Source organism: Bombina bombina, chromosome 1 (genome assembly GCF_027579735.1).
Source record: "Bombina bombina isolate aBomBom1 chromosome 1, aBomBom1.pri, whole genome shotgun sequence".
Classification (NCBI taxonomy): Eukaryota; Metazoa; Chordata; class Amphibia; order Anura; family Bombinatoridae; genus Bombina; species Bombina bombina.
Window position 1 is genome coordinate 1302085649 of NC_069499.1, and position 16667 is coordinate 1302102315.

Here is a 16667-nt window from a genome sequence, read left to right on the forward strand (position 1 = left end):
TAGTGGGAAGTGCCCCTCACTTTAACTTTTGACTAGCCACACCTCCAAAATAAACAATTATGCCCATGGAACACAAATGAGTCTGCCTCCACTACTCCTGACTCCATCTGGAATACCCAAAAAAATTGTTGCGCCCGATCCCTGCCTTAGTCCCCAACTTACCCATTCCCCCCCCCTAAATTTAATTTCTAGAACTGCAATTAGTTTGGTTACCAGAATGCCACACAAATTTGGCCTAAATATTGCTGTGGTTGATTTTTCTACAGCTTTATTAGCAATGAATACCAGTGTGCTAATGGCTAAAAGTTTAATATCATCCAGGACCTGAAGCAAAAGGTTGTCTAAACATTATAGGGCCAGTGTGTGAAACTGTAAATCATTGACATATATTTACATGAGCCCTAGAAAGTTGATACTAGTTTGTAATACATTACAAACCCTCAGCACCACTGAATAGGAAGCAGACATCAGTTATTTGTTAAAATAAGAAGCTCTATACTTCTCGTTAGGTAATAACGTGTGTGCATTTGCACCAAATATTGTAAATTTAAAGGGACAGTCTAGTCCAAAATAAACTTTCATGATTCAGATAGAGCATGTGATTTTAAACAACTTTCCAATTTACTTTTATCATCAGTTTTGCTTTGTTCTCTTGGTATTCTTAGTTGAAAACTAAACATAGGATGTTCATATGCTAATTTCTTAGACCTTGAAGGCCACCTCTAAGCTAAATGCATTTGGACAATTTTTCACCACTAGAGGGTGTTAGTTCATGTGAATCATATAGATAACACTGTGCTCATGCACGTGGATTTACTTAGGAGTAAGAACTGATTGGCTAAAATGCAAGTCTGTCAAAAGAACTGAAATAAGGGGGCAGTATGTAGAGGCTTAGATACAAGGTAGTCACAGAAGTAAAAAGTATAATAATATAACCATGTTGGCTGTGCAAAACTAGGGAATGAGTAATAAAGGGATTATCTATATTTTAAAACAATAAAACTGTCCCTTTAAGTAGTACATATAGTTACATTAATGAATAGTAACTCATTTTCCTATGTAATGGTTAACTAATAATATGATAATATCATTTTATTTTGAGGCTTAATGATCCCACCATCCCTTACCAGCCGACATACAATAGAAACTTGGGCACTCCTGCATTACAGATTATATTATATAGTTTTCAGTCTTAGACTTGGTAATTCTGTTCTTCTTTATTTTACTGCAACCTTACAACCAAAGGCAAATTACTGTGAAACATTTGCCATTTTACATTAAAGTAAAAGTTGAAATTATGAACATAATGTTTTGTTATCTGGTTGAGTATTTTTTTTTTTATAATTTATGAATGTGCAAGAAGGTGGTAGGAAGTACATATATTACTAGACAGGAGTTTATTTCTGTACACTTAACTGACTTGTATATTTATATATAATACATATTTATTGGATTTAGTAGATATTTTCAAACTACAAATATATTTTCAGGTTTGCTGGTGACATTTTCAGATGTTTGCAGATGTATATGTCTTTGTATACCTTGGGTTAAAAGAAGGCTGCTGCACAAAGGCTATGCAATACACTATAGCCCTCCAAGGGGTTAAATCTTAGACCAAACAGATGCATACCACATAGGTCCGGAAAGTGACACTATCCGGCAGTAAATGTTTGATTACAGACTTGACCCTTTCCTCTTCCCAGCCAGAGCTAGTCATTATCAAACAATCTCACTGCTTCCAATATTTCTTCATACAGAAATCTCACCAGGTAACAAAGGCTCTGCTGCCACTCATTGTAAGCCGGCTTCTGGTGATCATTTTGAAAGCTACTGTGTAAAAAAGAGGGTTTTATGATGAATTCAGAACTACTGCCATCTTAAGGACACTAGTAAAAAAAAGAACGCATTGCTTAGGTTAAATAAAAATGTTTCTCAGGCCCTTTTGACCTTCCTTTCTAAAGGACCAAAGAAAAAAGAAAAGTGATACAAATTACGTTTTAAGGAAGGTTTCAGACAGCCCGAGTCGTTTGCCTCTTTTAGTAATTTCTAGGTTATTTCATTTTGAAAGATTTGTTTTATTCTGCTTAAATAACATTCTATATGGAACACTTAAAAAGGTGCAATTCCAGCAAAAATATAAATACATAAATAAAAGCACAAATCACAAAATGAGTAATTAAAGTCAAATTTACATCCAAAGAGAGCACACAGAAATCATCAATATTTACTGAGAAAATGAACATTTCAGTTTGTGCAGAGTGCGAAAAAGATCTTTCCATAGAAATTAACAAGGTCCCAATACAATGCTAATCAGGAGGAGGAAAATAATTATATATATTTAATTTTAAAATGATTGATATTTAGAAAATGATCCATAGAAAAATAATATTATGAGCAAATTTTCATGTAATTAGTGATTTAAACGTACTTACTTTTTGGTGTGTGTGAGTGGGGGGGGGGGGGGGATTATGACTGTACTGCCCTCACTTTCTCTGCTAAAGATTTCAAGTTCACTGTCTTTTTAATGGTTCATCTTCTACAGAACTCTGCAAAGGGCCATAGAACCCTGCAAGATGTATAACAACATTTGCAATCAAAGTGATGTAAAAGGAGCTAAAGGCTTTGCCTGGGAATCCTTTCAATCTGTGTAGGTTGTAATATCAAAGGCTTTTTGGGATCAAAATTCAGACAAAATTTAAAGAACACACATGCTGCTTAGCTATAGAATGAATTATCCACCGTTAAGTTTAGCATTAATTATTGAGTTTAACCAAACTCATTGCTAACAGGTGCATAAATCCAGTTTATAACCATTAAAGCTGCTAAGAAAAACATTGATAGTATAATAGGTCGCATTGAAGAGCTCAGTGGCTTTAAACGTGGCACTGACATAGGATGCCAGCTTTTCAAGAAGTCAGTTTGTGAAATATAAGTGGTATATTGGCTCATATAAGCAACAGCATTAATGTTGCATTTTCCTTTCTTAAAATCTAAAGCAATGGGTTGCTTCCTATATTGAAATACTAATTGAAAGTGGAGGAAAATGAAGCATGTCTGGTTACCAGACCTTTAACAGTATGCACGGACTTCCTAAAGGTACCTCAAACTGGCTCTTATTTCCAGTCTTAATAGCTGATTGCAGAAATCAATGTTGCTATTAGTAACAGAGTATTTGTTACGGCAATCATTTTTCGCTTTGTTAGGCTACGGAATGTAAGAAAAAGCTATTTCTTATATATTAAACATTTTTGGATACTCATACATAATGTTCAGTATTCTTAAACCACCAATGGCTGGAGAGGGTCACAGCATATTACATAGCAGTGCATTGCATAGTATCTCTCTTTGGCAGACCATGAATTAAATGATCGGTGGTTACTGTATTTAGAGGCCAAACCAATCTGATCTGAGAATGTCATATTGTATAAGAAGTTAGCAGTCATCTGTTATTTTGTGTTGAACAATCAGTGTACTGTGTTTTTGAGTAAAAAAGCAAACTCTTAATATTTAGGGCAAGATTACAAGTGGAGCGATAAATTATTGTACACCCGCAATGGGCAAATTTGGCCATTTGCGGGCGTGTGATAAATAACCAGCCATTACATGAGATCTCTGGGGAATTTTCTAAAAGTGTCTCAAATGCTCTCAAAATATAGGGCATTATAGTTTTTCATTTTAAAAAAAGTAGCATTTTTTAACTGAAAAAACAACTGCACTAGGCAGTTTTGGGGATTTAAAGTTGGTGGGTGTGAGGTGTTAGAAAAAATACAACACTGAAAAGTGCCTTTACATTGCGGTCTATGGGAACTGTGTGTTCCCAGTAAATGTATATGTATATGCTTATATACATACAGTATATATTTATGTGTTAATATGTGTATATACACATATTAAAACATAAATATATATGTATATAAGCATATACAAATATATTTTAAAATGCTGCAATCGCTGCACTTTTAACCACTTCGCTTAGGTTATGATGTTGTCTCGTGTTTGCATTGTGCTTTACTTGTTATACCAGTGCACATTAGCATACGCTGGTATTACTCAGTAGAGCGCTAATATCGCTTGTGCGCACTTGTAATTAAGCCCTTAATGTTTTATTTTGCATGAACAACTGTTTATTAAATATTGAAGAGTGAGTGTATGTATTATAAGGTCAGTATTAATTTACTCAAGTCATTACAATAACTAATTGACCCTAAATTAATGGAGCAAGATAATGTGGTCTATTCACAGAAGTGCAAGTATGCACCAATTATAAATGAGCCATTAAATAATTACAGTAGAATTGCATATTCAACAAATGCATAATCAAAATAAATTGTATATTTTTTCTGACAAATTTCAAAATGTCCTTCCATTTCCCTGCTCCCTGTATCATGTGACAGCATCAGTAAATCATAGATTCATATATGTATGCACTGTGAACTCTTGCACATGTTCAGTAGAAGCCAGTGCCTCAGAAATTGTGCATATGAGAAGATTATGCAGAATGTGATAATGGAAATAAATTGTAATTTTTTTTATTTTTTTATTACATGCTCTGTCTGAATCACGAGAGTTTAAATTCGACTTTAGTTTCTTTTAAACCCATGACTAGAGAGAGATAAGGAATAACCTCGATAGTATGTTTATAAAATGTATTTAGGGCTAGATTACAAGCGTAGCTGTAAATTATTGCACGCACGCAAATAGGCAAATTTGCACATTTGCGGGGGCGCAATAATTAATGAGCTGGTTATTGTTAGTGCGAGCTCGCAATAGCAATTAACTCTTATAAAATTAACCAGAGGGGGCGGAGCTTGGCCGCACAGGATAATGGCCGTGTGAGTGATTAGCTCCTAGGCCCCATCGCCCAAATACAATAAAAATAGCCACCATAGCCAACAAAAAACTCACCCACCGGCACCCTGTACCCATGAGAAGTACCCTGCAGGAAGTTCCACAACAGTCCAGAGCAGAGTGAGCTTGAACAGGGAGATCTGCCAGACAGGGGAGACCACTGCACCCACGTGGCGCTCCGACATAGGCACCCGACGCATCAGACCTCTGGGAATCCAACAAGCCGCAGTAAGAGGTGAGATCGCTCCCCTTCTCATAGCCTGAGGCAACACCACTGTTCACAGGATTGCGGAGCCCAAGTCACACACGCGCCGCAATTGCCCGGCAGTGCTCATTAACAGACCGGGTCCGGTCAGTGAGGCAACACAGAACGTGACCTGCAAAAATCCCCCCGGGGCTTATTCCCCAAACACAGAAACTTTGCCGCAAAAAGTAAAAGCCTGCATAGGGCTTGCAGGCACACAAAAAAGATATAGGTTAGGGGGGGTTAAACCTAACACCAAGCCCACTCATAATATACTGCCGGAGTTCACAGTGAGGCAGAGAAAAACTTTATGTCTGAACAGCCCCACGGCATCTCCACTGCTGCCCCACATAAAGCCAGAGTTAACAGGCTTAGCTCACTGTCATCCCTTTGAAAGATTACGCAGTAAGACAGAACACAGGGAGTCATATATTGGCCTACTGCACCTATACTTTCTGTCCACATAGTGAAATAGGTGTGCAGCATTGTCGTCATTGTACACCAAGAACTCGCATAGCACTGTTTCCTTAGAAGCTGTGTGATTAAGCTAACTTACACAGCTTCCTATCTTAACTCAGGACATTTGCCAGCTGGGTGTAGTGTCTCCTCCTCTTCAGCCTTCTCTTTTTACTATCTCGGTCATGCCCGGCCGAAAATTGAATAAAGCAGTCAAACACAATAAATCTAAACTAATCCAACAGTACCTGAAGCCTCAGGAATTAACTCACTCAAGCCCAGTAATGGATAGTGCGACAACTCTACCCCAGGGGGTTCCACAGTCTACACCAGCTGAGCAGGGAACAAACACTACCCTAACTAAAGAGGATCTAAAGGCCCTATGCACGAAGGAGGACATTAAGGAAATTATTGGTGAGGTCAAGGGATGGTACGGCGAACTTAAAAAAGACCTGACAAAAGTTACTAACAGAGTCTCTGCCCTAGAGGAACATCATAATACCACCTTTAATGATATACAACAGATCTCAAAAATGGCTTACGATCAAGAAGAAACTATTCAGCACCTTCTGGATAGAGTAGAAGACCTCGACAACAGAGGCAGACGTAATAACTTATGCATCCAGGGTATCCCAGAATCTATACAACAGCCAGCAATAGAAGGGTGCCTGCAAGACCTGTTCAGAACCCTCAAGGGCACAAGCGATTCTCCAGACATCTGCATAGAAAGAGCGCATAGGGCACTACGTGCAAGACCCCCCCCTAAAGCCCCCCCCCCCCCCCGAGACATAATCTTAAAGGTACTTAACTACAAGGATAAGGAGGACATACTTCGTCATGCCAGGCAGAAGCAGAGATTTACACATCCAGATTTTTGCATATCTTTGCCCAGCAACCCTGCAGAAAAGGAGGGAGCTCCACTTTATCACCTCAGTGCTGCGTGAGCAAAAGATCCTATATAGAAAGGCAATGCCACCACGGTTTTTAAGAATATGGATGACCTTCCTCACTTCAATGAAGTCCTGCAAACCAACATCAAACCACCAGAAGAAGAAAGATCTTATTCGGGAGGGAAACATCAAATTGACACCCCCTCTACAGTAAGATCACAGCCAGACCGACCTAATGCCCGCTCCCCAGGCGGGTTGCAAGCATTGAACCCGGCACCTACTTGACTTCGCTCTCAACCTTCTGTGAACTCACTTATTTAGGCCTTGGTGGCTAAAGGTCGTATAAATATTTAAAATGTTATTATATATATTTGGGGGTGGGGATACTACCCTTTGACTTGTATTTGCTGTTTTATTGGTTATAACTGTTATTGTTTTTTGTTGTAATACAGTAACTGTCCACACAGCTTCACTCGAAACTTAAGTTAGTAGGTACTGCATATTGCACTTTGCCTTAGCGATCTCTCTAAACACTGCTACAACACACAGAACACTGATTCCATACTAAGATCTCACAATAGAAAGGGTGCATTAAGCATTCTGCTAGAGACCTGAGAGCCCAGCCGCAGTTAAAATATAACACAGCAGCATAACTTAGTGAGTTGATTGGGCGACTTTGATTTATGGAGATGCAGAGATCACACCCCCTTACACTTACAACAATAAATGTGCATGGCCTTAATAGTCCGAGGAAAAGATCCATAGTATTACAAAAATACCGGAGACATCCTATTCATACAGGAGACACATTTCAAAAGAGGTAGGGAACCAAGACAGTTGTCCCATAAGTATAAATCTGTGTTTCTGGCCTCCGGTACCTCTAAAAAATGTGGAGTGGGTATATTGTTCAAGAACTCAATCCAATTCCAAGCCACCCACATAGAAAAAGACAAACAAGGGAGATACATTATCTTAGTGGGCCTATTGTTCAATAAACCTATCACCTTGGCGAATGTATACCTCCCAAACAAAGACCAAAACTTTCTTTTCAAAACAGTATTTCACTCACTCCTAGTACACACGAAGGGCACTCTATTTCTTGGCGGTGACTTTAATCTACCGCTGGACCCACAGCTAGACACATCAACAGGTTCCACAAATGCTTCCAAACAAGTGATCAAAAATATTAAAAATTACATGCACCAATTGAAAATACATGATGTATGGAGGGCTCTTAATGCACATACTAGAGACTATACTTTTTACTCGAACCCCCACAACACATTCACAAGAATTGACTATATTCTCTCTGACCAAATAGGCCTCTCCATGGTCACGGACTCCAAGATCCTACCTATAACTTGGTCGGACCATGCCCCCATACAGTGTGTGGTGGAGTGGCCCAACACCCCCCATAGAACACACATATGGAGACTGGACGAATATATATTAGAGAACCCCTTGACCAACCAAGCAATTGACGCCACATTAGACAATTATTTTAGAGAAAATGACAAAGACGAAATCTCCCCAGAATCCCTTTGGGAGGCACACAAATGTGTAGTCAGAGGAGAACTCATAGCTCGCAAAGCAAGGGAAAAGAAAGAAAACAGACAGTTCCTGAATTCCACTTTGGCACAAATTGGATATTGGGAGAAAGAACTTAAGAGTAACCCACGCTCCACTGAAATACTCAAATCCCTAACACAAAGCAGACAATCCCTTAAAAATCACCTTACAAAGGAACATCAAAGGAAATCTGCCTTGCTTAAGCAAAAGTATTTCGAAGTAAAAGATAAGACAGGTTCTTCATTAGCAAAAGCACTGAAGAGACGCCAGCTCAGCACACACATTCACTATATTAAGGACCCACAGGAGAATCTACATAAAGATAGCAAATCTATCGCTGAGACATTTCGTCAATACTACATGTCCCTATACAACATAAAGGATACACCGACACCACAGAACATAGAGAACTATCTATCAGACCTAAAATTACCTACACTAGACATAGAGGAATCCACAGCCTTAGATCTCCCCATATCTACAGAAGAAATTAAGAAGGCGATCCAGGACATGCCAAGTGGTAAGAGCCCAGGACCAGACGGTCTTAGCATAAAGTATTATAAAAAATACTTAAATCACTTACTACCCCCATTAACTAAACTATTTAACTCACTATTAGATTCAAAAGGTTTTTCTGAGAGTATGCTGGAGGCACACGTCACGGTGCTCCCAAAGCCGGGGAAAGACCCGGATAGGCCGGAGAGTTACCGCCCGATTTCCCTGTTGAATTCGGACGTTAAGATTTTCGCCAAAGTCCTCGCCCACAGAATCAACAATTACCTACCTAAGCTAATAAATACAGATCAAACAGGTTTTATACCTAGCAGAGAGGCAAAAGACAATACATTAAAAGCCCTACAGCTTATATCCTACGCACAAAATAACAAAATCCCTGCGGTCCTGATCTCTACCGATGCAGAGAAAGCCTTCGATAGGGTAAATTGGCACTTTTTAAAAGCAGTTATGCACAAAATGAAATTTGGCGATAAATTCATAGATCTAGTATTCTCCCTATACGCACACCCTGTGGCCAGGATCAAGGTAAACGGCCTTTTATCTGACAAATTTCACATTGCAAATGGGACTAGACAGGGCTGCCCTCTCTCCCCTGTACTCTTTGCATTGTCAATAGAGGTACTGGCACAGAAAGTTAGAGACAACGCTCGAATCAGGGGTATCCAGATAGGTAACACTGAGCACAAACTCGCGTTATACGCGGACGATGTTCTGCTAACACTTACCAAGATTGAGGAATCATTACCAGCCACATTAGAGGTTTTCAAGAACTATGGGAAGGTCTCACACTTCTCATTAAACACCACTAAATCGGAAATGCTAAATTTAACATACGAAGATGCAGAATTCTATCAAACAGCACATAATTACCCACTCAAAATACAAGAATCAAAACTTAAATATCTTGGTATATACCTTTCAACAGACTTAAAAGTAATATTCCAGGCTAACTACAAGACATTGGAAACCGCTTTAGTAGCGGATTTATCCAGTTGGAGGAATAAGTCTATCTCATGGTTAGGCAGAATCAATGTGATAAAAATGAACGCCCTCCCTAGATTATTATATCTACTGCAAGCCGCCCCTATTCAGCTCCCACACAATTTCCTATCTAGGATCCAATCATTATTCGAACAGTTCATTTGGCAGGGAATCAAACCCAGAGTAGCCAAACAGACAATGCATCTGCCTAAGGAAAGAGGAGGACTAGGAGTTCCGAACGCCCACACATATAAACTCGCAACAACCCTACAAAATCTAATAGAGTGGTGCACGAATAACAAACATAAACAATGGGTCCAAATTGATAGACACATACTAGGTTACAGTAATGCTGGTTTGGCCGCGTGGCTTCCCGCTAAGCGGAGGCCGAAAGTTATCCAGCAGTACCAGCTGCTGGATGAGCTATTCCGGACATGGGATGGATTAATAAACACCTCCACGTCCGTGTCCGGCGTGGCTTCCCCCATGCAGCCTATTTGCCTTAACACTGACTTACCCTGGAATCATAATGAAACATCAACAGACCAGGGGAGCCACATAAAAAATAGAACCCTAACTATATTCCTCCAGGATGGAAAACTTAAACCCTTAGAATCCATTATGGAATCACAGCCGGACATATCCATTAATTGGTACTCCCATGCACAAATAGGACATTATATAAACACACACCCCAGATGACATTCCCTAACCAGAAAGCTGACACCCTTTGAAAAATTATGCTTATCAAATAACACACCAAGGCACTTAATTTCTATCCTATACAAGCTTTTATTAGGAAGTGATGCACAACAAACACCTAACTACACTAGAACCTGGGAGAAGGAGTTGGGGGCTGAGTTATCAGAGGAGGAATGGTCTAGGGCATTTTCGGCCACTAAGAAATCGTCAATTTCTGTTAGGGTTCTAGAAACGAACTATATATTTATGATGAGATGGTACCTCACCCCTAGCAGGCTACATAAAATATACAAAACGGCAGGCAATAGATGCTGGAGGGGTTGTGGAGACGAAGGTAGCATGATCCACATATGGTGGAGTTGCAACAGACTGGACACATTTTGGACAGAAACACTTGGACAAATGTCAGACATAATAGGGACTCAGATACCCAACGACCCACAGATCCTTTTGTATTTGTCCCTCCCTAAGACCCACGACAAAATATACAACTCCCTCTTGACTCTGATGATTAACAGTGCCAAGTTACTTATCCCAAAACATTGGAAGTCCGACATTGTCCCAACTGTGGGGGAGTGGAGGGCTCAAGTGGAAACTCTCCTTTCGCTGGAAAGATACCATCATTTACAGGCAGGCACTATTGACACACATGAGCTAATGCTGCACACATGTAAGCAATATGCTCCCACTCACTAAATGTCAGAGATAGGCCTTACATACAAACTCAGGCACATCACATAATGATATGGATACCCCACCTGGACTTTCATCAGTTGTCTGTTCAGTGAATTCATGCCTACTTTCATCAGTTGTCTGTTCAGTGAATTCATGCCTACTTGGACATTGTTTGTACATTTGTTGTTGCTGTTGTATCGGCTCCCCGGGCCGGCAACACGAGGTGAACTCTGTCTCCAAATGGACTATGTTATCCCTATGTTACTATGGTTTGAACAAAGTAAATAAGTTTCAGAATAACCCTCATCTACATGGACCCTCTGTGTTCTTAAAGAACAGTTATCTTTGTTTACAGGCTACCATTGGATAGCCGCAAACTCGCAGTACTTATGATTACATACCATTTTGTAAGTTCCAATGCAATGTCTTACCATACTCCTTGCTTCATGTTTTTATACTGCATTTATTGTATGACTTTATGATCTCAATAAAGCCTTCAACAAAAAAAAAAAAAAAATTAACCAGAGATGAGATCTCTGGTTAATTTTATAAATCTGCTCCAAATGGCCCCAAAATACAGTCTAGTGTATTTCATTAAAAAACAACAAAAATTTTTAATAAAATGACTGCACTAGGCAGTATTTTGGGGCTAAAGTCGGCAGCTGTAGGGTGTTAGAAAAAAAATTGGCACTGAAAAGTGCCTTCACATTGTGCTCTATGGGAACTTTTGTGTTCCCTGTAAATATATATGCATATGCTTATACATATATATTTATGTGTTAGTATGTGAATATATACATATAAACACACACATATATATATTAGCATAGGACAAACACATACAATAGGTCTTTATTTTTCAAGAATAGCTGAAAATATTTATTTTTAACCATTAAAATGATTACATAAATTATCTAAAAATAAAGATTTACTATAAGTTTACTTATTTATAATGATAATAAAAACCTGGTAAAACCATGAAACTCATAAGCCTTGATGCCAGTGTCCTTTACCAGTGAAATGCGTCAGACGTCCATTGGAAGACCTTCAAGCTTAATTTGTGTCATCAATACACTGTACCTGTTTTAAGTGACAAACTAAGGGTCTTAAAATCGTGAGTCAAAATTAATATTTATAAAAAGTATGTTTTTAATGAAAGTTAGAATTATTACTTGCCAGAAACGTTTGTCCTTACTCCACTGGAAAGCATTATATTCAGTGCTAAAGCTTGTGCTTTATGGTCTGAAAGTGCATGGGTTTGATTGTTAGCTGTTTGTGCTCTGGTTTGACTGTTGTTTGACTGTTAGCTGTATGTGCTCTGGTTTGACTGTTAGCTGTATGTGCTCTGGTTTGACTGTTAGCTGTATGTCCTCTGGTTTGACTGTTAGCTGTATGTCCTCTGGTTTGACTGTTAGCTGGCTGGAGGTAGAAATGACTAGGACACTTTCCAAAAGACTAAGGAAGAAGTTCTGAAGAGCAGTATATTATAACTTTAAAACATTAAAAAAAAATGATTTTGAAAGGCAGTTTTATGTTCCTTTAAAACATTTAATCCACACCACAGGTAGGGTTGGCAGAGGTCCTGTATTCAACTGGACAGTCCAGTATTTTAGCAGGCTGCCTAGGGAAATACTGGACACTTAAATGTTGAGTTTTTTTTTAAAGTCCATGAGTGTAATGTCCGCTATACCTTAAAGCATTACAAATATGGAGTAGAAAAAAAATGAGGGACAATCATGAGGGTCACATTTCTACTGTTTACATGTCTTAATGGCAACCAATGAAGTACAATTATTGATTTGTATGTTACTGGCCGCCAAGGGTTAAAATGACTGCCTAGTTGTGAAAAATATAAATGCAGATTGAAGAATTGGGGTCTAAAGTAGAGCTTTGGTGGGGAGTTGTGTGACCCCCACAGACCATCGTGCCCTTTCACCTACAGATTGTCTTTTATTTCTATGGAGGCAGCTGGCATCCATAACCACAGGTCTAGTGCAACCTATTAGGGACTGATGCTTTGTTCACAGATAGTAGTGCATATGTGCCAATAAGTGCCACTGTTACCTCAGATATCAGCACAACATCCATGCACATGATGCCAAATTGTAGCAGCTACTTTAAAAATGAATAAAAGAATACAAAAATTTAATTTTTAACATAACTTTTCAAAATTTATGTAGGAACTGTGACATAACAGTCTCAATAACCTAGATTCAGAAATGATATAAAAGTCTCTCCCAATGGATCCTAGTCACAGTTTCTTAACAATATAATGTTGAGAGACTGCAGAATAACATATTAATTGGTCATTGCAGAGACTGTTCCATAAGTGAATCTAGCATCAAAATAATATTGTTAAAGGGACATCAAATGCAAATTTGAAATGAAGAGTACTCATTTTCGGTTGTGCAAAGAAGAATGTTGAAATATATGTCTATGTTTTAAAATTATTTTTAATAGAAGTTATTACATAAGGTTGTTTGTTGTACCTGCATTCTCTCGACTAAAAAAAATAGGCATGTGCCTATCTTTAAAGAACCAACAAATATAGTAGAATTGCATAATCAACAAGTACATAATAAAAAGACAATGCAATAACACTTAGAATTTTAAATTATCAGAATTTAAAATTAAATATTTCAAAATTGACTTCCATTTGCTGGTCCCCAATATCATATGACAGTCAACAGCCAATCCCAGGCGCATATATGTACATTCTGTGAACTGTTGCACATGCCCAGTAGGAGCTGGGGCCTCAGAAAGTGTGCATATAAAAAGTCTGTGCACAATTTGATAATGGAAGTATATTGGAATGTTTCTTAAAGTTTCATGCTCTATTTGAATCATGAAAGTTTAATGTTGACTTTAGTGCCCCTTTAACTTTGCGTGAACTAATACATTTTGCTCCAAACTTTTTCCCTGACTAATCTAATTTATACTGTCTTGATGGAAGGCATTACTACTTGCTGATTGGTAGATAGATAAATTGCTCTGTAAGGTATTACTACACTCTGAAAGAAAAAGAGAGACAGAACTGATTAGACCTTTTTCCTCTAGCCTAGATATCTTCATGATATATCCCCCCCCCCCCACCACATCCAAGCATGCATGCTCACACACACAAAGCTATCCACACTAATAAGGGTGATTTTCTGTGTACATATGAGAAATACGTGAGTATTATGACCAACTATTATCACGGTAGGTAATTAATAAGTTTCATCTAATTTCCAATTTTCCTCATAATTACAAAATTTATTTGAACGAAAACCAATGTGATTTACACTTTGAGAGGCAGGTGAGTGTTTAAAAAACTGTGGAAGCAGCATTTTATATTTTTTTATAATAATCTTTTAACTAAATAGAAAACCTGGTATTTAGGATTTCATACCTGAAGAAGAGGGGGATGACGGATGTGGACTGTCTTCCTGTGCACTTCCTGTCTGCGACAGAGCACCACCAGGCCCGCTTTCTTCAGTGATATTAGAGGAGCCTGGAGTAGTTGATCGACTGATAGATTGTGACTCTTGATCACTTCCAGATCCACGACGTTCATCAAGACTCATCTGTATTGCATCCTCCTCTGCCTTCCTGTCTCTCTTATGCACACGAGAATGGACTACAACTTGATGATATGTTCTGAAGACTCTCCCACAATCTGGACACTCTGTAGGCTTATCTTTCATGTTCCCATGATGATGAAAATTATAGTCAAGCCCTTGGCTTATGCCATGTGACAAAAAATCTCTGGTGCTTTCTAAAAGCTCAAGTTTGGATGGCATATCTCTCTGATTACAAATTTTAGAGCTGTGAACCAAGTCAGCTTGCATTTTTTGTTTAGAGCCATCAGCCCCTACTATTACATACTCTCTTTTTTCTTTATCAAAAAGAACTCCAGCATTGACTATAGAATCTTCATGGTTACGCTGTATCTGCTGCTCTTTAGACAAGAAGCCATGTTCCATTGCCATTCCTCTAGCCATTAGCTGCCAAGCCTGATAACTATTAATTGGATCCATCTCAGCAGCTTTGGCTGCAGCTTGTAGCCTTTCTATGCAGCTAGATTTTAGAGGTGGCACCAGATTGAGAGAGCCAAGTAAAGAATGCTTATCACCTTCAGACATGCTGTGGCCCATCCCAGAAATTGGGGAAAGCAGTTTTCCAATTACTTCTTTTTCTTTCAATGGCAGATCTGCTTTGTTATAAATGTGACTATGTTCACTTAAGCTTGCTTTATCTGAAGGCATAAAACCACTTTGCAAGCAGGATATGTACCTTGAGTAGAGATTTGCATGTGCCTCTTGAGACATGCTGTTCATGGACACGGGCACCTCTGCATCATTAGATTTGTTCTTCACTGATAATTTGTTCAGATGAACCTTCATATGATTTTTTAAGAACCAAGGCTCTTTGAAGCGTCTTCCGCAAATCTGACAACAATGTTCAAAGGAATCCTTATGTTTTCTCATGTGACCCTTGAGAAACCATGCTTGGCTGAAAACCTGTCCACACACCTCACAGCGAAATTCATTAGCAGACTGTTCTCCATTTCCACTGGAGCCTTGGCCCTGTACTGATTCGGCTGTTATATGAGCTTTCTCAACATGGCTGATCAACTCTTCCTCCTGAGAGGCAGCAAAGTCACAAAGAGTGCACTTGTAGGGTTTATGCAGTATTCTTATGTGCCTATCTAATTCTTCTCTTTTCTTAAATTTTCCTTTGCAAAATGTGCACCTGAACCCAATGGTAGGAGCTACTGCTTCCTCTTGAACAGCTGCTGGCTTGGGAGATGGTGCTTTGTTGGAGAGATCTGTTGTGCTATGATTAGCTGGAGCAGATATATGACAATTAGACAAAGGAGATTGCTGTAAGTGCTGTTGTGGTTTCACGTCAATTCTTGGTTGTAGAAGGGTGCCTTTCATCTGTTTGTCTCTTAAAATTGCTCTTTCTTCTAACTCGTGCAACAGCCTATTTTCTTCTCTGACTCTCCCACGGCCTTTGCCAAGGTTTCCAAGTTTGTGAGTACGCAGATGTATTTTCAAGTTTCCTTTCTGAGCTGCTCTGTGGTCACAATATGGACATTTAAAAGGTTTTTCCCCAGTGTGAGTGCGCATGTGAAGTGACAATATGCTATTAAAACGGAACCGTTTCCCGCACAATGGACATGGGTACTTTCTGTTCTTTCTTGCATCATCTTCAATGTCATTCATCTGTGACATAATGCCAAGATTCTGACCATTCAAAAACTGTTGAAGATCCACTCTTCCATTAAGAGTACTATCTACATCCCTATTCAGCTGATTGGCCAATAGGGCCATTTGATTGCTGATTGGTTGATTAGCCATGGGCACATGACTTTTCTCCTCTGACTGGTTTCCAGTCTTTTCGTCGTTTTTCTGACGGCTTTGCAGCTCTGGGAAGGCGTGACTGAGCTGGGAAGTTATCTGATGCAACTTCTGGCTCATTGAATACTGGCCATTCAGCAATGTGCTGTTTAAATGGGTATCAACTTCAGGCACGGCTGATGAAACACCAAGGCACAAACTAGCTTCCTCCATACCTATAAATATCAAAACAAAAAAGAAAAATAATTAAAACAATGCTTAGGAAACTAATATTAAAACACCAAGTATTGTCTGTAAAATTGTACTAAAAAGTGTAAATTATTCTAAACAGAAAATGTATTTAAAGAAAAATTAGGCTATTTTCATTTTGATAAATTGGATAACAATGAATTTAGATCTAACAATATATATATATATATATATATATATATATATATATAT

General features: G+C 38.7%; 1 protein-coding gene across 1 annotated transcript in view; it reads right to left on the reverse strand.

The window, feature by feature from the left end:
* The window catches only part of ZNF536 (zinc finger protein 536), a 433592-nt gene extending 417153 nt beyond the window's left edge, over window positions 1-16439 (reverse strand). Inside the window, exon 1 of the mRNA XM_053701773.1 lies at window positions 14273-16439. Within this exon, the coding sequence (XP_053557748.1) occupies window positions 14273-16439 (2167 nt within the window). The remainder of the gene's footprint in view (window positions 1-14272) is intronic.
* Window positions 16440-16667: the final 228 nt, after the last annotated feature.